Source organism: Sminthopsis crassicaudata, chromosome 2, assembly GCF_048593235.1.
Source record: "Sminthopsis crassicaudata isolate SCR6 chromosome 2, ASM4859323v1, whole genome shotgun sequence".
NCBI classification, from domain to species: domain Eukaryota; kingdom Metazoa; phylum Chordata; class Mammalia; order Dasyuromorphia; family Dasyuridae; genus Sminthopsis; species Sminthopsis crassicaudata.
Window position 1 is genome coordinate 315,547,139 of NC_133618.1, and position 26,153 is coordinate 315,573,291.

A 26,153-nucleotide genomic window follows, 5' to 3' on the forward strand; every position below is an offset into this window, starting at 1 on the left:
TTTTTGTACATCTTTTTCCATGTGGCCAATTTTGCTTTTTAAGGAGTTTTCTTCGTTGCACATGTTTAACATATATTGGATTACCTGTTGTCTAGGGGAAGAGAATGGGTGAAAGGGAGGGAGAAAAATTTGGAACATAAGATTTTACAAGAGTGAATATTGAAAACTATCTTTGTATGTGTTTTGAAAATAAAAAGCTGTGTTTCTAAATAAAAAGGAGTTCTCTTCAATGGAATTACCAATTTTATTCTATTCTACTTTATTTTATTTCTATTTTAAGGTGTTCTTTTTCAGTATTCTCTGTGACTCCTTTACCAAGCTGTTGACTCTTTTATTTCACAATTTTCTTGACTCAAATTTCCTCAAATTTTCTTCTCTCCTATTTGATTTTTTTAAAATCCTTTGTGTGTGTGTGTGTGTGTGTGTGTGTGTGTGTATGTGAGAGAGAGAGAGAGAGAGAGAGAGAGAGAGAGAGAGAGAGAGAGAGAGAGAGAGAGAGAGAGAGAGAGAGAGAGAGAGAGAGAGAGAGAGAGAGAGAGAGGAGAGAGGGAAGAAGATGAGAGACGGACATGTGGGAACTAAGTGTGGTTCACAAGATAGAATTTTCATTCTTTTTGTTGTTTGCTTGCATTTTATTTTCTCATTTTTTTCCTGTTTGATTTAACTTTTCTTGTGCAGCAAGATAATCATATAAATATGTATGCATAATGTTGAAAAATTATCCATGCATGTTTGGAAAATAAAAAGCTTTAATTAAAAAAAAATCCTTTCTGAGATCTGTCAGGAATTCAGAGAGGGGTTGGGGAGGTGGGGGAATGCAGAGACTTAGACCAATTCAGATTTTTCTCTGAAGCTCTTCAGGTCTTCTTTTGAGTTTGTGTTTTGACCTTCTCTGTCACCATAGTAATTTTCTGTGGTCTTATTTTCTAGTCTATTTCTTGATCTTTATTTCTTTGTAAAAGCTGGGCTTGGCTCCTAGGATGAAGGAGACACTATCCCAAGCTTCAGATTTTTTCATGCTGCTGTTTTCAGAGCTAGTTCTGCATAGGTGGATAGGGGTGTCTATAAATTTTTGGTTCTTTCACGGTAGAATGAATCTAAGGAGACATGTGGTCATTGCTCCCCTGGGCCTCTGGTCTGCCAGTGACTATAACCACTCTTTTCTACTCTAACACTGTAACCAAGACCCCCACTTTAAAATGTTGGTGTTCCTCTTCAACCTGGCATTGTGACTGGGATCGGCAATGCAACAGTGTCCTGTATCTAACACAAGCAAAGGATGACCTGTAATCTCCTTCTGACTCATCCCATCCCCTCTTACTGTCTGGGGGTTAAGAGCTACAAAAGCTGCCATAATGAATTCAGTTGCCCAAGGGCCTGCTGCTGACTTTGTATAATCGTATTCTGGACTGCACTCTACTCTCACTCCAATGAGACAACTTTTCTGCTGAACTTCTAAGTTATCTTGAGCTAGAAAATAATTTCACACTGTCTTTTTATTGGTTCTTCTGCTCCAGAATTAATTTTGAATTATTTTTTTTAAAGTTGTTTGGTGGAAGTGAATTTGGGAGTATTCAGGTGAGTTTCTAACTTTACTCCACCATTTTGGTGCCACCTTTTGTAATGATCAAATAACTGACTTTTAAAAAGAATTTCTATCCTTCCTAGCTTTTATTTTATAAGAGCAAGAGAAGAAATGGCAATAGAACCCAGGGAGACTGTGGTATAGGAGAAACTGCATTAGATCTGAAGGCAGAGGCACCTCCGAGTTCATTTCTGGCTCTGCTATTTATTACTTCTGTGACCCTGGCTAAGAGACAATTCCCTCAAACAGAAATATCAAACACACATATGTCTTGCAATACTCTTAGAAAGACTGAACCACATTATAATGTAATTGGGAAACATTTAACAAAATAAATATAATGGGACACAGGTAATGTGAAGCTATGGTTTTCCAAGTCAATATGCTCCTTGCATATGGATCAGTGTCTATTTTTGTCTGAACGCCCTGATATGTGGATAGAGAACCAGACTGGGGATTAAGAATGGAGGGCTATTTAAGTTCTGTTTCTACACATACTTGCCAGAGGCACATGGCAAGTCAACTTTCTCGGCAGCTCAGGAAACTTTCTATGGCTATAAATAACAGCTACCATTTATAAAGCACTTTGATAATGCAAAGTATCTTACAGAGATTGTTTCTCTAGGCCCTCACAACCACCCTCTGAGGTAGCTGCTCCCATTATCCCCATTTTATATATGAAGAAAGTTAAGAAATGTTAACTGACTTGTCTAAGGTCAGAAAGCTCCTAAGGATATAAGGGAAGTTCTGGACTTGGTCAGGCTCCTTTGCTCTGCCACTTACCTGTCTCTGAAAATTGTACAAGGGTTGCTGATCTGCCTTAGCAAGAGGAATTTCCCCCATCCAGGGAAATCATCACAGGTCCACCCTGCCTCCCACCCACCCAGGGGTCACCATTTTTCTGAACCTCAGTTTCCTCATCTATAAAATGAAAGGGTTAGACTCTAATTGCTCAGGCTCCCCTTACTTATTTCATGCCATGGAAGGGCTTCAGATGCTGTCCCACGGAATCAGTGATGACAGCTGCTCCTCCAAGCATAGTGCCCAGTTTGCCAAAGGCCATTACGAGGTCTTAGGAGGCCATTTTCTCCAGATTCACCCTGAATGGGCTTCTGGGAGGCAAAAGTTGGGCTTCTGAAAAAGCTTTGAGGAAGTTCATGAAGTCTAACAGCCAATCCTTTTCTTTACTTCTTGGCCTTTCAATTTCACACCCTGAACATCTATAGCAATCTAATCTTTGACAAACCCAAAGATTCCAACATTAGGGATAAAAATTCATTATTCGGAAAAAACTGTTGGGAAAACTGGAAATTAGTATGGCAGAAATTAGATATGGATCCACACTTAACACCATATACCAAGATAAGATCAAAATGGGTCCATGATTTAGGCATAAAGAGGGAGATAATAAATAGATTAGAGGAACAGAGGATAATCTACCTCTCAGACTTGTGGAGGAGGAAGGAATTTATGACCAGAGGAGAACTAGAGATCATTATTGATCACAAAATAGAAGATTTTCATTACATCAAACTAAAAAGTTTCTGTACAAATAATACTAATGCAAACAAGATTAGAAGGGAAGTAACAAATTGGGAAAATATTTTTAAAAACAAAGGTTCTGACAAAGGCCTCATTTCCAAAATATATAGAGAACTGACCATAATTTATAAGAAACCGAACCATTCTCCAATTGATAAATGGTCAAAGGATATGAACAGACAATTCTCAGAGGAAGAAATTGAAACTATATCCACTCACATGAAAGAGTGTTCCAAATCACTACTGATCAGAGAAATGCAAATTAAGACCACTCTGAGATACCACTACACACCTGTCAGATTGGCTAAGATGACAGGAACAAATAATGATAAATGTTGGAGGGGATGTGGGGAAATTGGGACACTGATGCATTGTTGGTGGAGTTGTGAAAGAATCCAGCCATTCTGGAGAGCAATCTGGAATTATGCCCAAAAAGTTATCAAACTGTGCATACCCTTTGACCCAGCAGCGCTACTACTGGGATTATATCCCAAAGAAATATTAAAGAGCGGAAAGAGACATATACATGCCAAAATGTTTGTGGCAGCTCTTTTTGTTGTAGCTAGAAACTGGAAGATGAATGGATGTCCATCAGTTGGAGAATGGTTGGGTAAATTATGGTATATGAAGGTTATGGAATATTATTGCTCTGTAAGAAATGACCAGCAGGAGGAATACAGAGAGGCTTGGAGAGACTTACATCAACTGATGCTGAGTGAAATGAGCAGAACCAGAAGATCACTGTACACTTCAACAACAATACTGTATGAGGATGTATTCTGATGGAAGTGGAAATCTTCAACATAAAGAAGATCCAACTCACTTCCAGTTGATCAATGATGGACAGAGGTAGCTACACCCAGAGAAGAAACACTGGGAAGTGAATGTAAATTGTTAGCACTAATATCTGTCTGCCCAGGTTGCATGTACCTTCGGATTCTAATGTTTATTGTGTAACAAGAAAATGATATTCACACACATGTATTGTACCTAGACTATATTGTAACACATGTAAAATGTATGGGATTGCCTGTCATCGGGGGGAGGGAATAGAGGGAGGGGGGGGTAATTTGGAAAAATGAATACAAGGGATAATATTATAAAATATATATATATATATAATAAAAAAATTTTAAAAAAATTTCACACCCTGAATTTCTTATTATTTCAAGGAAAGGGGAGAAAATAGTCCTGACATTTCCAGGAGTTAACATCTGGTTCTGCAATAAGGTTATCTCACTTCAACTACTTTGCAACCCTTGTTTGAGCTGAACTGATTTCTCCAAATGTAGGCTCATCATCCATCACATTCAGTAAATACCTAATAGCTAATAGATTTAATTCTTATTTGTGGACTGGAGTCAGGAAGACCTGAAATCATATTTGACCTCAATCACTTAGTAGCTGTGTAATCTTGCACAAGTCACTCTGTTTGCCTCAGTTTCCTCATCTGTAAAAAGAAATTCTCTTTGCCGAGAAATCCCCAAATGGGACTAATGACTAAACAATATCAACAAATGTGAGTTATTACTATTATTATTATTATTAATTTCCTAAGAGATAGAAAAGCATATTGTCCATCTCTTTAAAGAAGAAAATTGGATTTTTTTGCTGTACAAAGAAAAGAGCAGTCTCAAATACCAAAAAGAGCCCTAAAGTTATATGCTTAAAAAAATGTTATGAAAGACAACCTACCAATCCATTTAGGTTCTTTATGTTATTCCTTCCCAGAGACAAGATCCGCAAGTTTTCTATAATAAAGAGAAAATGGTTTTGTTTATTCAGTTCAAAAACATTTTTAAATTTTATCTTCATAGTGCCCGACGTATGAGGCACTTAATACATCCTTTTTAATTCTTTTTAAAGTCTATTTACTAAGTGCAAGACAGTATAAAGATTAAAAAAAAAAAAAAAACTCCTCAAAAAACTAATCTTGGTGGAATGGGAGGAGGAAAGAACAGAGATGAAATATCTGTTTAAATTAGTAAATATACAATAATTTGAGAAGGGAAGGGCACTAACAACTATGGACAGGGATGTTGATTAGGAAAACCTTGGATAAGAAAACTGTGATACTCCTGAGATGAACCTTAAAAGAAATTAGGAATACTAAGAAGCATAAGAAAGCATTCCATGCATGCAAGATAGCCTGTGCTATGATGAAGGCAGGAGAAAGCCCAATTCAAGGATAGCAAGTGGCTAGATATATAATAAATAAGGAAGCAGATTCAACCTTTATAATGGATTCATTATACACATTGTTTAAAAGGTGATAACTTAAATTTACATAGCACTCTATAGTTTGCAAAATTTATAGAGCATTTTTAGATATAATCTCATCTGATAGTACAAATATACTCAGCATATGTACATAAAGTTCAGAAAGATTCTTATATTATGAATAAATGAATCAATCTGGATCCTGGAGTCCAAGTGATTAAAGGGAAGAAAGACAAATTTCTCAGTCTGGACCTATGTGAGAGCACAGGACCAAGGGGACAATGGGGAAAAGATAAGAAGGAGAATGTCAGAAATACAGTTACCAAAAAAAAAAAAAATCAAATGACAAATCAATAAAAATATTATGGTCTTTTTGATAAAATATCAGTCAAATATGTTGGCAACTCCAGGTAGAAATAACTCAATTTCAATCAAGCACTATTTATTAGAGTGCCTACATACTATTTACCAGCACTTCTGGTTTACCTGGGGGGAAATGGGATTCTTCCCAAATAATTGTTCACAACAGGTTTCCTGTCTCATCCTAGATGTGATCTGTAATTCATGGGGTTCCTAACTCCTTGAAAGAGAAGAATATCTGCACTTAAATAATTCAGAAGTGGTAGGGATAGATATTGGTGTTTCTGAGGCCATAGCAAGATTAATAATCCACAAACAGCATTATGATTAGGGTGGGGTAACTGGGATTTTGTTCCAGAGTTTGGTAGGTAACTGTAACTGAGGAGCACCCTTTCTCCCCACCAACAACAGTTTCTCTCAAACCAAGCTTTGGAGTCCCACATGGTGTAGCATCACTGCCCCTGCTCATTATTTGGGTGCTTCCATAATTGTTGTATCTTTCTTTGGAGGTTCCCCTACCCCCCCTCATTATCCCACTCATTTGCCTGCCCCTCTGAGGGCAGAAGGGGTTAATGAGTCGAGTTATAGACTGTAAGGCAGAGGGACAAGCTAGATTCTTTGGTAGATTACCTGTGTCTCTGCCAGCATGAATGCTGAATATCACGCTGGTCCATACTGAGATGCAGGTCCATACTGAGGTGCCCCAGTGCCAGAATGAGAACTCAAAGCCTTCTTTTGTCCCAGGTGAGCTTCCCACTATTGGGGCCCACTATTTTTCCTTCTCTGGCAGCAGGTTCATGGCATCTTAGGGTCTGCTTTCATGAGGGCTCATCCTGGCAGTTTTTGGTGCCCTGCCTTCAGGCCTTATGTTTCAAAGACTCCCACTTTTTCATTTGAAGCTCCCATGAAGACCCCCTACAGCTAAAGTTTAATATGTCAACTTTTTATATACATTTAAAAATTAAAAATGATTACCTAAACCTCACAACTTACAATTACACCTGCCCCCGGTGCTGGCAGTCACCAGGTACAATTCTCTTTATAAGCTCTCCTCCTTTAGAACTTATTTCCCAACTCCAGAGCTTAGTACTCCCCATCTGGGAAGCTCAGAGCTCCTGCTTTCAATTAAACAAGAGTTTACAACAACAACAAAAAAGCTCGAGTTAGTTGTAATAGAAAAAACCCAGAACTAGGAGAAGGGAACTTGTATTTTAGCCCCAAGCTTTGCCTCTAGCCAGCTGTGTGTCTTTGGGCAATCACTTTCTCACTCAAGGCTTCAACTCCAAAATTAAAGGGCTAGGCCAGGTAACCTCTGTAGTCCTTGAGAGGGAGGGACCGCTGTTAATTTATCAATTTGGGAATTAATGAAACTGATTGTCCTAGCAGAAAATAGCATCAATGATTCTACCACATAAAATAAATGTCAAAATTATTATTTTACACCATGACTGTATCTTATTAAAGCAATATTACTTATAGGCATAACTGACTTTCAAACTGATAAGGATGTTTAATTATTGGTTGTGAAAAGCAATCAAATAAGAGCCAAAGGGATGATGTTACAATTTAAGAAGCCATATTTTAAGCTTTTCAGATCATGAATTCAGACAAAATAAAAATAAAATAACTTTGTCTTTTTAAAAATTTAATACTGATTTCAATCTTTATAATGATATTGAAAAAGGATTATAAGCAAATAACTAACCATCCTCTCCTCAGGAATAAGTGTCATTACTTTGGATTCCACATTCTTTTTATCATAGTTTAAATATGCTTGTTCCCTGAAACCTTAGAATTAATCCACAATGCTTTCTGATTATAAGAATTAGTGAATTATTCTATGCAAAAGACTTTGACTTTTTAAGTCCTATATAAATAAAAGGTATTATAAAATATATATAAAAATCATTATCATTTGTAATCAAATAATCTTAATGTAGCTTCTTTTCCATAAAGAAAGATGTGATATTTAAAAAATAATAATCATCAAATTAGAATTTTAATTAATAATTAATATGTAAATTTATCAAGAAGAATCAAAAGCTTTGATAATTTCTACTTGAAAAAATACATGAGAAAATAGTGATTGCTGTCTTTCATTATTTACTGTCAAGAAATACATTTTATAATTGTATTAACACCAAAAAACTATTGAGTGTTTTAATATAAGGCATTGCAAATGTTTTCAAAACTTTATGTAAAGTAGCTAATTTTAGAGACAAGAAACTAATTTTTCACAGCAATTCCCAATGAAACCAAACCACTGCATCTTTGGGTTCCTATATTTTAGTGGTGAAAAATAGAAGCTGCAGACAAGGATTATTCTTTTAGACCTCCACACTACAAAGGATTTTTTGTTTAGATTATCATGTGAATTCTCCTGGTTTAGAATTTAGGATTAATGGGACCAAAGTTGAAAGCTCAATTCCCCTGAGGATTAGTGTGGGGCTATCACTCAGTTCCAATAGCCCCATAGTATACAGATTTGGCCCCAACATATTGCCTTGCAAATGTACAGGAAGGGACTGAAAAATGTGCACATTGGTGTTCATTTATCAAAACCCATTCCAAGCAAATGCTGCAAAACAATCTTTAAATTTAAAAACAAACAAACAAAAAACAAAAATCAGGTGCACTGATAGGAGTAGATTGGATAATTTCAAACATTCTTTTCAGCCCTACCAGTATCTTATGATCTTAGGATAAAAATTGCACTGTCTTTTGTGCCAGATTTACACAACTTTAAAACTAATCATTAAGTCCATTTTTATAGGATTATAAACTCAAATTTTGGAAAGGACCTCCTAGGTCATCTAGTCCAAATCATGACCTCATTTTACAGGTGAGGAAACTGACGGTCAGAGGTTAGTTAAGTAATTTATTTGCTCAAGGCACTAAAATGTCTAAAATGCTTACTAAGTCTGTAAAAAAAACAGGAATAGATCCCACCATTTTGGATATATGCTCTAGTAATTAGTAATTACTCCTTCAAAAGCAAGTAAACATTAAATTATATCTGCATTTCTCAAATCTACCTATGTTCCAACTCTAATTCATCTGAATGTAGGAAACATACAAAATCCTTATATTTCTGACAAGTCAAATTTAAGATTGTTCAGTAAAGTTCTCTTTTCAGTTCTCTTATGATATTGAGATCTGAAGAGTTTATTTTTCTAGGCAATCATCATCAAACTCATTAAACTTTGGAAAACAATTCAAGCAGTTAGAAAAATCAAAGAAGTAATAGATTACTTACTTAAACCATTCAGATTGGCAATTTTTTCAATGCAGTTTGTAGACAACGAAAGCTTCCTTAGAGAGAATAAAAACTTAAATTAGTCAGAGGGTTAAAAAATGCCAAAGCAAAAATTCCTGAACACTCATTACGAGAGTGCCACAAGTCTTTTATGCTCTCTGCTATATCTTAAAGTCTTATATCCAGAGCCCTTAAAATCTTCATAATGAGATCAACAATGGCTCACATTGATATATATTCAGTCATTTGGTCATGTCTGACTCTAAGTGAGCAAATGGAAAATGTCTGTGGAGTTTTCTTGGCAAAGAATTATCATTTCCTTCTCCAGAATATCCCCATTTTACACATGAGGAATTGAGGCAAATAGAGATTAAGTGATTTGCCTAGGATTACACAGCTAACTGGGGGTTACAGAGCTAGAAATTTCCTGAAGCCAGATTTAAACTCAGATATTTCTGACTTCAGGCCTGCTGCTTTAAGCTGCCCTCTCACTTATATATACTACTTTAAAGTTTAGAACTACTGAATTTGGGGATAATTCTTATCTTCTTTCACTAACTTAAAGTAATTTTAAATGTTTTTTTAAAAAAATAAAAATTCTTGGTAATTTCATCTATTTTCTAGTTGCCTAAAGAACTTCCAATCAATTAGAGAAGTAGAAGGCTCATTGAGTTGTGAATATGACCGATAACTAATTTTCCTGAGGGCTGGGAAAGAATAGCCTACTCAAAGTATCTATCACCACATAAATGAAACTTATAGATAACTGACAATTCTTTCCAAGCCCATTTCCAAGGACTCTGATCCTGGGCTAAAAGGCTTTTTGTCTTGGAAATGGTTCCACTGAAGGAATGTGTACAACTAAGGAAAAGAACATAAGTGCCACAATTAACAAAAAGCACTGTTCAAGGTGGCCTAGCTGTACCAGATCTAAAACTATACTATAAAGCAATGGTTACCAAAACCATTTAGTACTGGCTAAGAAATAGATTAGTTGATCAGTGGAATAGGTTAGGCTCACAGGACAAAATAGTCAATAACTATAATAATCTAGTATTTGGCAAATCCAAAGATCCCAACTTTTGGGATAAAAACTCACTATTTGACAAAAATTACTGGGAAAATTGGAAATTAGTATGGCAGAAACTAGGCATTGACCCACATGTAACACCCATACATCAAGATAAGGTCAAAATGGGTTCATGATCTAGGCATAAAGAATGAGATTGTAAATAAATTAGAAAAACATAGGATAGTTTACTTCTCAGACCTGTGGAGGAGGAAGGAATTTGTGACCAAAGAAATAGAAAATTTTGATTACATCAAATTACAAACAAAACTAATGCAGACAAGATTAAAAGGGGGAAAGCAATAAACTGGGAAAACATTTTTACATTCAAAGGTTCTGATAAAGGGCTTATTTCCAAAATATATAGAGAATTGACTCTAATTTATAAGAAATCAAGCCATTCTCCAATTGATAAATGGTCAAAGGATATGAACAATTTTCAGATGAAGAAATGCAAACTATTTCTAGCCATATGAAAAGATGTTCCAAATAATTATTAATCATAAAAATGCAAATTAAGACAATTCTGAAATACCATCACACACCTCTCAGATTGGCTAGAATGACAGGGAAAGATAATGCTAAATGTTGGAGGGGATGTGGGAAAACAGGAACACTGATACATTGTTGGTGGAATTGTGAATGCATCCAACCATTCTGGAAAGCAATTTGGAACTATGCTCAAAAAGTTATCAAACTGAGCATAACCTTTGACCCAGCAGTGTTACTACTGGGTTTATATCCCAAAGAGATCTTAAAGAAGGGAAAGGGATCTGTATGTGCAAGAATGTTTGTAGCAGCCCTCTTTGTAGTGGCCAGAAATTGGAAACCGAGTGGATGCCCATCAATTGGAGAATGGCTGAATAAATTGTGGTATATGAATGTTATGGAATGTTATTGTTCTGTAAGAAATGACCAGCAGGAGGAATACAGAGAGGCTTGGAGAGATTTACATGAACTGATGCTGAGTGAAATGAGCAGAACCAGGAGATAATTGTATACTTCAACAACAATATTATATGATGATCAATTCTGATGGGCGTGGGTCCTCTTCAACAATGAAATGAACCAAATCAGTTCCATTTGTTCAATAATGAAGAGAACCAGCTACACTCAGAGAAAGGACTATGGGAAATGAGTATGAACCACTACATAGCATTTCCACTCCTTCTGGTTTTGTTTGCTTGCATTTTTTATTTCCTTCTCAGGTTATTTTTACCTTATTTCAAAGTCTGATTCTTCTTGTGCAGCAAAATAACTGTATGGACATGTATACATATATTGTATTTAACATATACTTTAACATATTTAACATGTATTGGTCTACCTGCCATCTGGGGAAGGCAGTAGGGAGAAAGATGGGAAAAGTTGGAACAGAAGTTTTTGCAAGGGTCAATGCTGAAAAATTACTCATGCATATATCTTGTAAATAAAAAGCTGTAATGAAATTTTTTTAAAAAGCATAGTGTTCTCCAAATATATAACAACAACAATAATAATCTACACTAAGGGTGCTTTATGGTTACAATGTGAAAACATTACAGTTACCTCATTGGATCCTCACAATTCTGTAAAGTAAATGGGTCTTGGTTTCCCCATTTGTAAGCTAAGGGACGATTTCTAGTTGAAAGGCAATAGAATATAGTAGAAAGGGTTCTGAAATGGAAGTCAGGAGATCTGGATTCTACTCAAATTTTGGCTATTCTTCTTATTGGAACTTTCTTTTGCCCCTGAAGACTTCTCACCTTAGACCATTCCTCCATCATGCCAACCCCCCTTTCTATCTCTTTTAAAATAGCTTTTTATTTTTCAAAATACATGCAAAGACAGTTTTCAACATTCACCCTTGCAAAACCTTGGGTTCCAAATTTTTCTCTCTCCCTCCCCACTCTCCCAGGCAGCAAGTAATCCAACATAGGTTAAACGTGTGGAATTCTTCTATAACATATTCATCATGCTGTGCAAGAAAACTTAGGTCAAAAAGGGAAAAACAGGAGAAAAAAACAAACAAACAAGCAAATAACAACAAAAGGGAGGAAATACTATGTTTTGATTCCCATTGTCCCCAAAGTTTTCTTTCTGGATGAGGATAGCTCTTTTTTTTTTTTCTAGACATTTTTATTATTTAGAATTTTTTTTCACAGTATATATGCATGAGTAAATTTTTTTATAATATTATCCCTTGTCTTCATTTTTCCAAATTATCTCCCCCTCCCGCCACTCCCTCCCCCCCAATGACAGGCAATCCCATACATTTTACATGTGTTACAATATAACCTAGATACAATATATGTGTGTAAATACCATTTTCTTGTTGCACATTAAGTATTAGATTCCGAAGGTATAAGTAACCTGGGTAGATAGATAGTAGTGCTAACAATTTACATTCGCTTCCCAGTGTTACTTCTCTGGGTGTAGTTGTTTCTGTCCATCATTGATCAACTGGAAGTGAGTTGGATCTTCTTTATGTTGAAGATATCCACTTCCAAGGGGATAGCTCTTTCTATCAAAATACTACTGGTCCTTTGAATTATTATTTGTTGAAAAGAGTCAAGTCACATAATCTTCTTGTTGCCATGTACAATGATCTTTTGCTCCTGCTCAGTTCACTTAGCATCAGTTCATATAAGTCTCTCCAGGTCTCTCTCAGATCATCCTGCTGGTCCTTTCTTACAGAACAATAATATTCCATTACATTCATAAACCATAACTTATTTAGCCATTCTCTAACTGATGGGCATCCACTCAGTTTCCAGTTTATTGCCACTACAAAAAGGACTTGATTTGATTTGGTTTGGTTTTCTTCTTTTCTTTTTCTAATCAAAATGACCAAAATGGGAGAGTGGGGAGAGAGAAAAATTTGGAACCCAAGGTTTTGCAAGGGTGAATGTTGAAAACTGTCTTTGCATGTATTTTGAAAAATAATTATTTTGTTGGGTTTTTTTTCATAAAACATAATTTATTAGTTCAATAATTTTCTTACTTTCAATTTTATTAATCCTCTCCTTTGATTTTCAGACTTTCTAATTTAGTATTTAATTGGGGATTTTTAATTTGTTTTCTAACTTTTTTAGTTGTATGACCAATCCATTGATCTTTTCATTTTATTCACAGGAGCAGAGATCGAGCATCAAAGAAACCACTTCAACCAACCAAGATGAACCTTCACTTTTTACAAACTAGGAAACTAAGACCCAGAAAGGTTAAATGACTTGCTTTGAGTCACACAGCTAGCAAGTATCTGAGGCAGAATTTAAACTCATGCCATCTTGACTCTGAGTCTAACATTAGATGATCCTGTCTTCATCTTGTCATATGCTTGCTCTCTGTTAATGAGTCTAGATGCAAGATGTCCCAAAAATCTCAGTACAGTTTTAAGACAGTATAACACTGCCCTGCACTATGGCTTTTGGGACACCTTGAATCTAAGATGGCTTTGATACAAAAAGTTACTCCAAATGGACACCCTCATTTGGCCACATTAACCCTTCATAAATCAACTCTTTCTTACTTAGGATTTATAATTGAAAGTTACAATCTTTTCTGATATATTAACCTCCTCTCTATGGAGACACAAAAAATATAATTTTTGTAGTCCAAGTCATTAACCCCATTTACAAATAACTAATTTCTTAGTTATTTGCCACACAGACAGTGCAGGAGCCAGAACTTGAATTTGGATCTTTTGACTCTTTCCCATCCCCCAACATCTCAATATTATTTAAATAAAATTTTGATTTCCAGATTTTTCTTCCCTCCCTCTTCTCTTCCCCAAGATGGCAAGCAGTCTCATATAGATTATTCATGTGCAATCATATAAACATATTTTCATATTGGTCATATTGTAGAAAAAACAGAACAAAAGGGAAAATTCTACTCTTTGACTCATAGTTCTATCTCTGGATATGAGTCTTGGATTGTCTTGGAATTGCCTTGGATCACTATATTGCTGAGAAGAGCCAAGTCTATTATAGTTGATCATTGTACAATGTTGTTAGTGCATACAATGTTTTCCTGGTTCTACTCATTTGTCAGTTCATGTAGTCTTTTTTTTTTTTTTTTTTTTCATGTAGTCTTTCTGATTTGGAACAGCATATAGTTAGCAAGGAATGTTTTTTTGTTTGTTTGTTTGGTTTTTTTTGCTGAAGCAATTGGGTTATTAAGTGACTTGCCCAGGATCACACAGCTAGGAAGTGTTAAGTGTCTGAGGCCACATTTGAACTGAGATCCTCCTGACTTCAGATGCTGGTGTTCTATCCACTTCACCACCTAGCTGCCCCTCATTATTTTTTCTAGAACATTACCTTCATATACTACAATTTGTTCAGTCATTCTCCAATAAATGGGCATTTTGTCAATTTGAAATTCTTTGCCACCGTAAAAAGAACTGCTATCGCATGATAACTGTGGAAATATATTTAGAATAATTGCACATATTTAACATATGTTGGATTACTTGTCTAGGGAAGAGGGGAAGGAAGAGGGAGAACAATTTAGAACACAAGGTTTTATAAGGGTGAATGTTGAAAACTATCTTTGCGTGTATTTTGAAAATAAAAAGTTGTTATTTTAAAAAATAAAATTTAATTTTAAAAAGCTATATAAATAGTTTTGCTCTTTCCCCTTTTTTATGACCTCTTTGGGATACAGATGTATATAGTAGTATTATAGGATCAAAAGGTATGCAGAGTTTTATAGCTTTTTGGGCATAGTTCCAAATTGTTCTCCATAATGGTTGGATCAGTTCACAACTCCAACAAATATTGTATGAGTATTCCAATTTTCCCAAAACTTCAACATTTATCATTTTCCTTTTCTGTTATTTTAGTCAATCTGATAGGTGTGAGGTGTTATGTTGAGGTAATAATGATTTAAATTGTTTTTCATATGACTATTGATAGCTTTAATTTATTCATCTAAAAACTGTTCAAATGCTTTCATCATTTACTCATTGGGGAATTGTAACGTGCTCTCCTGGCAGTTACAATTACTAGTCTGTCCTAGGCCCAACAGAGTACCTTTGACCACTGACCTTTGCAGTGTGAACTCTACCCAGCTCGCCTCCTCTGAGGCCTTCAAAGGTTTCTGGCCACAATCTCTTGAATCTATAGTTTAATAACCAGTAGTACGCTCAAGAACAGCCACGTGTAATCTTAAAAGCCTTTATTATACCTACTCACATAATGCCCTGACTGATGCCCTGACTTGTTGGTTCCCGAGTGAACACCTGGTCAGAAGACCCACGTGTTCACTACCAAAATCTTTACCTCTTTTGGCTACCCATTTTGGCTTGGCCACCCAGGCTAGGGAGCCAGGGTAAAGAGTACCAGGTTAAAGAGAGCGACTGCTGCCTGCAGTGGGCTTATAAAGGGCCTGTGAGGTCACACACACAGCCAATCAGTGAGAGTGTCACCCATTACGAAGCTCTCTCATCGTGGCCTAGATCCCACCTACAAGGCAGTCCTAATATCCACAGAAATTACTTCTGGGCCTCAATCTCCCGATGCACCGTGTCCGCCCATTTAAAGGGCCCTTACAATTCCCTTCTCTTGTTTTGCGGGAACCGCATCCTTACAGGGAATGACTTACATTCTTATAAATTTGGTTCAGTTCTCTATATATTTGAGAAATGAGGCCTTTATGAGAAACACTGGTTATATAAAATGTTTCCTACCTTTCTCCTTTTCTTCTAATTTTGGTTGCATTGGTTTTGTTTGTACAAAACCTTTTTGACCCTTTTAATTTAATATAATCAAAATTATCCATTTTGCATTTCATAATGTTTTTTACCTCTTGTTTGGTCATAAATTCTTCCCTTCTCCATAAATCTGACAGGCAAACTATTCCTTGCTCTCTTTATTTAATTACAGTATTACCCTTTATGTCTAGTCATGTACCCATTTTGACCTTATGATATGAGATGATGATCTATGCCTAGGTTAAGAAATAGAAGGCTGAGACTCACAAGGACATCAAAGACTATAATCAAGGGCAGAGGTTTTAAATTTGAACAGATACCCCCTGGATCTTCACAGTTATCTTCCTGGACTTTGCCCCATTCCCCTTCACAGCTATATTCCCCCTACCCTGGGGGCAGGAATTGGCTATATATAATAAGGGATGGAGAGTCACATTATATAACTTCTGTAACACCCAATTAATGGAAAATCAGAAAAATAAAAGACTGCCTTTGTGGTTTCAAAATTTGTCACTAACCTAGGCACCCATTTATGTAAGAATGTAAAATAAAATCTTTCTTACATTCATCAGTGAATCAGTGAACTCTTGGTAGATATTTTGTTTCTTACACCTCCTTAATTTCTTTCTTGTTTATTTTGTGGTTATATTTATCAAGTCTAAGGGGGGAAGGTTGGGGTTCCCCACTAATGTAGCTTTGCTGTTTTATCATTTAACTTCTCTAAGAATGCTTTATCACTTGGTACATATGTTTAGTACTTCATTGTCTATAGTACCTTTTTGCAAGTCACAGCATCTTCTTCTTGATCTCAAGATCGTCTTTGAGAATGAGGGACAAATACTTGTTGTGAGCAGGAGGTGTGGACTCACTGGGAGCCACCTAGCCAGTTCCAGGCTCTTTCCCTTTTTCCTTCTCTCCTTCCACCTCTCCCTTTGCCCACATAGAGAATCATACTCTTCCCTGCTCTGCACAGAGGAATATACATTCTTATCACTGAAACCTTGCAAGATATCTAGAGGTTTACCAGCTGGATTTCTTTTCTAAGGACCACACCTTAAACCCATATCACCAGATGTGATGTAACTCTCACTGAATTACTAACAACAGATCCCAGCCGAAGCCTAACTTGGTTATTGTTTGAGCCCTGATGGCTGAGAATATATATTACAGCTGTTTTGGTTTTGGCCAGAAACTCTCAGAGGTTTCTCCCTGCTCCCTAGACTGATTTTTTTTTTTTTTTTTTTTTTTTTTTGCTTTTTGGACTAGGTAAAAGAGACCTCTCTCTGCCTCATTTCTAAACTTGATCACTGAGAGCATTGCTTTAATCAGGCTGAAACCAAGGAAAGACCTTAGTTTACAAAAGCCAAGATATCCCATTGCATCCAGGGCCATCTCTAGTTATCCTGTCTTCTGTCTTTATACAGATGGTTCCAAAGGAGCAGGTGAAGCAAGTGACTTTACCCAGCCTCTCTCACTTCAATTCAATTCACTTGCATGTCACAGCATCATCTTCTTGATGTCATGGTTCTCTTCAAGAATGAAGGGCAAAGAACCACCATCACCTTTTAGCAAGATTTCATTTCCTTCCTTGTCTCTTTAAAGTAATCTATTTTTGCTTTTGCTTTGTCTGAGATCAGGATCACTACCCTGATTTTTTACTTAAGCTGAAGCATAATAAATTCTCTTCTAGCCTTCTACCTTTACTCTGTCTCTCTCCTTCAAATGTATTTCTTGTAAACAACATATTGTAGAATTCTGGCTTTTAATCCATTTTGCTATTCACTTCCATTTTATGGGAGACTTTATATCCCATTCACATTCACAGTTATGATTACCAATTCTGTATTTCTCTCTAATTTCCCTCATTTATACCTCTCTCTCTCTCTTTCCTTTTACCCTGTCCCTCTTCACCAGTATTTTGCTTTTGACCACTGCCTCCTTCAATCTTCACTATCTTTTATCTGCTTCCCTTCCCTTCCCTTTTCCCCTCTTCTCTATTGGGCAAGATAAATTTCTATACCGACCTTGATGTGTATTATTCCCTCTTTAAGCCAAATCCAATGAGAGTAAGGTTCAAACAATGCTCACCCTCTTCCCTTTTTTATGTAATAGGTTTTTCATGCTGCTTCATGTGCTATATAACGTGTCCTGTTCTGCCTCTCCCTTTCCTCTTCTTCCAGTGCAATCCTTTTTGTCACCCTTTATTTTTCATCACATCAAAGTCAACTTATGCCCTAAGTATATTTCTTCTGCCCTTATAAAAATATAGTTCTTAAGAGTTACAAGTATCATTTTTTTCACATAATGTTGTAAACAATTTGACCTGATTTAATACCATGTTTTTTTCCTTTTTCTGGCTTACTTTCTTATGCTTGTCTTGAATCTTGTATTTGAAGATCAAGTTTTCTCTTCAGTTCTGATCTTTTCATCAAGTAAGCTTGAAAATGAGGCAGTGAGGTGATGCAGTAGATAGAGCACCAGCCTTTAAGTCAGGAGGACCTGAGTTCAAATCTAGCCTTCCTACCTGTGTGATCCTGGGCAAGTCACTTAATCTCAACAGTCTGGAAAAAAAAAAAAAAGTTTGAAAATCCCCTATTTCACTAAATATCCACTGAAAGATTACGCTGGTTGATTCTTGGTTGTAATCCAAGCTTCTTTGCCTTCTTTAATATCATCTTCCAAATCCTTTTTATCCTTTAATGAAAAGTTTAATATCTAAGTTCCACGTGATTCTGGTTGTAGCAATTTGATATTCGAATTCTTTCTGGTTGCTTATAGTATTTTCTCCCTGGCATGATAGTTATGGAATTTGGTCACAATATTCCTTGGAGTTTTCATTTTGACATCTCTTTCAGAGATGATTGGTAGATCATTTTTTAATTACTATTTTATCCTCTGTTTCTAGGCTATCAAAGAAGAGTGTTTTTTGATAATTTCTTGAAAAATACTTTTTTTTTTTTGATCATGACTTTCAAGTAGTTAAAAAATTCTTAAATTATCTCTTCTGCATCTATTTTCCAAGTCAATTGTTTTACCAATGCATTATTTTCCATTTTTTCCATTCTTCCATTCTTTTTTGTTTGATGGATTCTTGATGTCTCATAGAGTCCTTAGCTTCTATTTGTCCAATTTTAATATTTAAGGAATTATTTTCTCCAGTGAACATTTGGTTAATTCTACTTTTTTTTTTTTTTTTTTTTTGTCAGACACATATTTTATTTATTTTATTTTTTTACAATAGTTTTTATTTACCAGATATATGCATGGGTAATTTTACAATGGTTAATTCTACTTTTAAAGGAGTTATTTTTTTTCATTCAATTTTTAGGCTTCCTTTTCTAATCTATTGACATTCTGTATAACTCTTATTTCTTTCTCCCATTTTTCTTCTCTCTTGATTTTTAAAAATCCTTTTTAAAGTCTTCCAAGAGGATTTTTTGGGCTTGAACTACTTTATATTCCCCTTTGAGGCTATACAAATAAACATTTTGACACTATTGTCCTCTTGTGAGTTTGTATTTTGATCTTTCTTGTTACCATAGTAACTTTTTATGGTCAGGACTTTTTTTTTTTTTTTTTTTTTTTTTGGCTCACTTTTAAAAGTTGAGCTCTACTTTTGGGGCACCAGGGGCACTGTCCCAAGCACATTGTGCTGGGAACCAAGGACCTCTGCACCAAGGCCTCAGGTGCTGGTGGCTCACCTAATGCACTGGGGTAGGTAGCCTGGCCTTCTCATACCTGTAGTGCCAGGGACCCTGAGACTGGCAGTCTGCCTACTGCCCTGGAACTGGTGGCCTTACAACCGGCCTGCTGTGACCCTGGCTTGCTGAATCAGGATTGTAGGGCCTCAGTTGCTGACCTGTGCTGTAGCTAAGAGCCTCCTGCTGGCTTATTCAGACATTGCCTGCACTGGGCTGCATTTCCCTTTTACCCAAGTGAGGCAGACCTTTCCTAAAGTCCTTCTAAGTTATCTTGGGCTGGAAAATAGTTCCACTGCAAATTTTTGTGGATTTTGTTGCTTCAGAATTCTTTTAGAGGGACCTTTGACTTTTAAATTCAATGTTCCATGCCTAGACCCTGCTAACTAAATTGCTAATGTACAGCATTTAGGATAAAGAGCAGAATTTAGATCTGGATGGAATCTTAGAGTTGATCTAGCCCAATGACCTCATATTACAGTTGAAAAAAAAGTCTCTTGAGAATAATTAAACATAAAAGTAGATCAAAACTGGACAGGATAACAAGGTATAGTAGTTAGAAAGCCATCTCTGGAATCCAGGAGACACAGGTTCAAGTCCCTCTGACATCTATTGGCTCTGTGCCCCAGAAAACTCTCTAAAATTATAAATTCCAGAACAGGGATTTATTTGCATTGGTAGAGGGACTTATCTTAATGGGAACTCCTTCTATTAAGGAAATCATAAGTCTAGTCTTCTCCCCACAATTGGTCAGAAATTTACATTTAATTTTCTAGAATTAGATTAGTCTTTCTTCTGTTCCAAAACAATTCTCATTAATCTTATCTAAATGCTATTGATCTAATGTGATAGAATCATGAAAAATATAACATTTACTGTTGGCCTCAAATCTCTACGTGAAAGTCATTAATAATAATAATGTTATATAAGCGTGTCACAATTATAATACAAAGGAACCAAAGTGTTGATAAAATTATATTTAATAGTATTTTAATTTATTTTAATGTAGAACCAAAGAATAGCTATAACATAGCACCTTTTATCAGGATAAGTACAGTATAAATTTTGACTCATAACTTTGCCTGGGAAAGGGGTAATGCACAGATTTTATAGTAGGGAAGCACTTTTTGATCCCTCCATGTTCTCCATGATAATGATAATAGATACAATGAGGAAAGTATATCTTTGGATATCACCATATTAATGAACCAAGAAATTCCTAAATCAGTGGTAGTATCTGTGTTTGGCTCTATCAGAGCATAAATTATGTGAGGAAACATAGCACAAAGAAAAACAAAAATTTTAAAGTGTAAAAAAATTTTAAAGGAAATTGACAATTTTAGAAGAATTGGGAAGACAAAATAATTTATTTTATTTATAGAACTTACTCGCAATTAGCAAGCATGGACAAGGATGCATCCATCTTCTCTACAGGGGGAATCTGGGCATAAAGTTTTACTTCTTTGGCTTCTGATGGCTTCTGACCTGATTTTTCTTCCTGTAATGAAAAAAGGTGCTAAGTATAATACTGTTCTGATTGGACCATTTAACCAAAAATAGATAATAACTTTTAAGAAACCCTCGATTTCTACTCAAAAGAATTAAGAAAGGTCAATACCAATTATGTTCTCCTAATGAATGTTTTCATTAAATAATTACTGATCTTATACATTGTTGTGACATGCCTGAATCAGGTACTTTATTAGTCCACCTATACCAAATGAAGAAGGAAGAATAAAAGATGTTTCATATCTGGGATAGTCAAAATTTCTAAATTCCATCTATTTTTAAATGCTTTCCTAGGTGGGTGTTCTGGTCCTCCAATAAGTTTTCCTTACATTCAGGATTCCAGACTTTTTTTTCCCTCCCAGACTTCTAATATTAGCTGTTTTCTTTGTCAACTTTTCTTTCTTTCTTTTTTTTTTCTACCCTTAGTTCAATCTAAAGTAGGAATAAAACAACAACAACCCATCTCTACCAGTGAGCTAGAGCAGCAACTTGAAAAGCAATGTGATAAATGCTGATCAGAAATCAGAAATCCTAAGTTAAACACTTACTTACTTTGGACAGGTCATTTTCACATCTCTGGTGCTCACTTTACTATAACAGATTAGACCAGATGACCTCAAAGGCCTCCTTTAGCTCTACAACTGTGATTCTATTTTTTTTTCTTATATTGCCCAGACACACCGAGTGTTTTATTTTTAATGTTTAATACAACTACTTTGTTTAACCCTAAACACCTCTATGAATTAAATTTGGGGTCAAGTCTAAGAATCAGAGATTAAGTGACTTGTCCAAATTGTAGAGTTGAGATTTTAAATTTAGGTTTTCTTCTTTTTCATTCGGTTTCCTGATTGATCCAAGGATAAAATGTGGTCAGCCCTGTTTTGCAAAGGACAGGATTTGGGAAGGCAGAAGCCTCTTTCCTAAGTTTCCTTAATAGACAAGTTCTACTCCCTGGGTTTCTGTGTTGGACAAATCAACTATCATAACCTGGCAGGTCAGGGTAGTTGAGACCAGTGCCAACTTTTCTTTTTCTTTTTCTTTTTTTCCTGAGGCTGGGGTAAGTGACTTGCCCAGGGTCACACAGCTAGGAAGTGTTAAGTGTCTGAGATCAGATTTGAACTCAGGTCCTCCTGAATTCAGGGCTGGTGCTCTATCCACTGCGCCACCTAGCTGCCCCAAAAATATAATATTTCAATTCACATTCAGTTTCCATAAATTTCTCTCATTTTCCACTTCAAGTCTATTGGAACCGCCTTGAATCACTTCATTGATGAAAAGACCCAAGTCCATAACAGTTGATCATCACAGTCTTCTTGTTACTGTGTACAATGTTCTCTTGGTTCTGCTCACTTCCCTCAGCATCAGTTCATGTAAGTCTTTCCAGACTTTTCTGAAATCAGCCTGGTAATCATTTCTTATAGAACAATAATATTCCATTACATTCACATACAATAACTTATTTAGCTATTCCCCCCAATTGATGGGCGTCCACTCAATTTCCAATTCCTTGCTACTACAAAAAGAGCAGCTACAAACATTTTTGGAGCCTTTCCACGTTTTTATGATCTCTTTGGGATACAGGCCATTAGTAACACTGCTAGATCAAAGGGTATGCACAGTTCTATAGCCCTGTAAGCATAGCTCTAAATTATTCTCCAGAATGTTTGGATCACTTCACAGCTCCACCAACAATGCATTAGTGTCCCAGTTTCCCCCACATCCCCTTCAATGTTTACCGTTTTATTTTCCTGTTATCTTAGCTAATCTGAGAGGTATGAAGTGCTACCTCAGAGTTGACTTAATTTGAATTTCTCTAATTAATCATAATTTAGAGCACTTTTTCATATGACTAAAAATGCCTTTAATTTCTTTATCTGAAAATTGTTCATACCCTTTGATCATTTATCAATTGAGGAATGATTTGCATTCTTATAAATCTGAATCAGTTCTCCATATATTTTATAAATGAGACCTTATCAGAAACACTGGCTTATGCAAAAACTTTTTAATTCAATATAATCAAAATTATCCATTTTGTATTTCATAATGTTGTTTAGTTCTTTTTTGGGCATAAATTCCTCCCTTCTCCCTAATTCTGACAGGTAGACTATTCCTTACTCTACTAATTTGCTTATAATATGATCCTTTATGCCTAAATCATTAACTTATTTCTTAGCTTAGTATAGGATGTTAGATGTTGATCATACTATTCTCCAATTTTCCCAGTAATTTTTGTCAAATAGTGAGCTTTTATTGCAGACACTAGAGTCTTTGGGTTTACGAAACACTAAATTACTATAGTCATTGAATATTGTCTGTGTACTTATCCTATTCCATTGATCTACTACTCTTATTTCTTAGCTAGTACAAAACGGTTTTGATGACTGCCGCTTTATAATAGAGTTTTAGCTCTGATGTGGCTAGACTACCTTCCTTTGCATTTTTTCCATTAATTTCTTTGATATTCTTTATGTTTTATTCTTCCAAATGAATTTTATAATTTTTAATCTCTAAAAAGCAAATTTTGGCAGTTTGATTGATATGGCACCAAGTAGATTAATTTAGATAGAGTTATTATTTTTATAGATCTATTAAAATACAGTTTCTGATAATAGAGAAGTTCACACAGGATAAAAAGGACAATTTTGATTGCATAAAAAGTTTTTATAGATATAAATCTAATGTAACAAAAATTAAGGAAGGAAATAACTGTAAACAATCTTTGCAACAACTATTTTTGTTAAAGATTTAATATCCCAAGGCATATAAGAAACAGATTCATGTTTATAAGACTAAGAGCTATCTCTCCATTGGTAAATGGTTAAATGATATGAATGGACGATTTTCAAAGGAATAAATACAAGCTACCAATAGTGATGTAAAAATGTTCTAAATAAAAGTAATTAGGAAAATGCAAATTAAAGTTTCCATCTCACACTTTTGAACTGGCAGGGAGAATTAAAAAAAAAATGACAAAAGTCAGATGGGTTGTGGGAAAATAGGTATAGTACTAGTGTATTGTTGATAGAACTGGCATTCTAGAAAGCAATTTGGCACTATATACCGACAAATTACTAAAATTTGCAAAACCTTTTGATCCAGTTATAAAACTACTAGTTTTAAAACACACACACAAAAAATTGGGGCAGCTAGATGGCTCGTTGGATAGAGAACTGGACCTGAACTCAGAATCCAGCCTCAGACACTTGGTAATTACTAGCTGTGTGACCCTAGGCAAGTCACTTAACCCCAATTGCCTCAGCCAAAAAAAAAAAAAAAAGCACACACACATTTTTAAAAAATATTTATAACATCACTTTTCATGGTAATCAAAAATTGGAAACTAAAGGAACAATCTCATATTGGAGAATGGCTAAACAAATCATGGTGTATGAATGGAATGGAATACTGTGCCTTAAGAAATTATGAAACAGAAAATTTAGAGAGAATAATTTTTTTGATGATACCACCATTATAAAGAAAAATTATTCTGAAAGACTTTAGAATTCTATTAACAAAATAACAAACTAGTAATTCAGAAGAACAAAGACAAAGTGTACCATTTACCTAACAGAGATAATAAAGTTAAAATACAAAAAGAGATTCATTTTTAGACATGGCCAAGAGAGGAATTATCTTTTTATCATATTATGAACTACATATTGAAGGGTTTATTTTTTTCTTCTTCACATGCTCAATTTTGGGGAGAGGGGTAGTAGAAGCAGTAGATTTAAAAAAACAATAACAAAGGATAATCATGCCATGATATGCCAGTTATTTCAATATAATTTATTGTTGTACAGTGGTATTGCTCTTAATTAAAACTCAGACATTAAACCACACTATCAAAGAGAGATAGTGAAAACATACTGCATCATTTTATCCCCCAAAAATTGTACTTCAGAGCACTGCTTTAATTGGATAGGGTTGTTATTAATACTACTGTTATTGGGAATGAAAACAGAGTATTAATTATTTTAAATGTGCTAAGAGCACAGAATGAATATGATTTGTATGTTTAAATCACTATTGCTAAAACATATATACTATGTAAATTTAAAAAAAAATTTAACATAGAATTCATACTCTTTAATCATAGTTTTCAGAGAGTCCAGTGATTACTAAATTTTCTTTGTATCCCAGATGAGTTGCTTTCAGTACCGAAAATATTAACTCCACAATTTTTTCAAATTTTTTTTATTTGGTACAGATATTCCTTGTTGCCTCAAAGAGTCAGTGATTTCTGTTTGATCTATTATAGTCTTTAGGGATTTCATTTCTTGGGTAAGATTTACCACTTCTAAACTACTTATTCTCCTTTTAATTCTTTCTTCCAGGTTTTTAATTTCATTTTTTATCTCCTGCTTCATTCCTTTCAGAAATAACATCATTCTTATGGAGAATTCATTTTTTCCTTTGAGTCTCTGCTTAAAGTTAATGCCAAATTTTACAACTAGGCTGGATTTTAAGTTATCTTGGAATTTATTATAATCCTTTTATAGTAGCATATAATCTCCTTTCCAGTTTTAGTTCCTGAATCAGGATCTGCTTCCCACATGCTTTTTCAGGAAAGTGGTTGGTCCTACCTGGTCTTGACCTGGGTTTCTATACTGTCCTTTAATCCAGGAATCTGAGTCCTGCTGGAACTGGAGGCTCCCCACCTTGTTCACTGCTACTCATGGTCTCTAACCACCACGGGGCTTTCTCAGGAGAGTCCTCCATCCTAGGCCCTTCCAGATACTGAGCCGTGAAGACCTCCTATGTCTCCGGCTGATGTCAGGTATGGTGGGAAGCTACTGACTTGTTTGCTTGTATAAAGGCACTGGCTTTTCTAGTGGGGCCCCTTTCCTCTGGGGACCTCTTGAGCAGTAGATGATATTTGTGTGATTCTGAGTTGAAAGAAATCACTTCCTAATTTCTTGATTATTATTCAATTTGATGCTATTTAAAATTTTTGTTGGAATAGGAATATAGGAACTGAGTTTCCCATCACTGTTTAGGCAGCCATCTTGTCCAGAAGTACAATTTAAATCACAAAGTATTCCCAAGGTTCTTCCTTTACTAAAACCTCTGGAGGTAGATACTGGAAATATTACAACTTACATACTGGTATTATAACAAATCAGAACCTTACAATGCAAACAATGCAAATTTTCCCTGATAACAACCAGACAAAAATGAATTAAAAAATTAAATAAACTAGTAAAACTAGTAAG

The 26,153-nt window shown here is 35.3% G+C and overlaps 1 protein-coding gene across 3 annotated transcripts in view; it reads right to left on the reverse strand.

The window, feature by feature from the left end:
- Positions 1 to 26,153, reverse strand: part of DNAL1 (dynein axonemal light chain 1) — a 52,626-nt gene that overhangs the window by 11,894 nt on the left and 14,579 nt on the right. For all 3 annotated transcript variants that reach the window (XM_074290068.1, XM_074290069.1, XM_074290070.1), the window contains 3 exons: positions 20,817 to 20,926; positions 8,964 to 9,019; positions 4,823 to 4,878 (listed from right to left, as the gene is read on the reverse strand). In XM_074290068.1, coding sequence (XP_074146169.1) covers positions 4,823 to 4,878; positions 8,964 to 9,019; positions 20,817 to 20,926 — 222 coding nt within the window. The remainder of the gene's footprint in view (positions 1 to 4,822; positions 4,879 to 8,963; positions 9,020 to 20,816; positions 20,927 to 26,153) is intronic.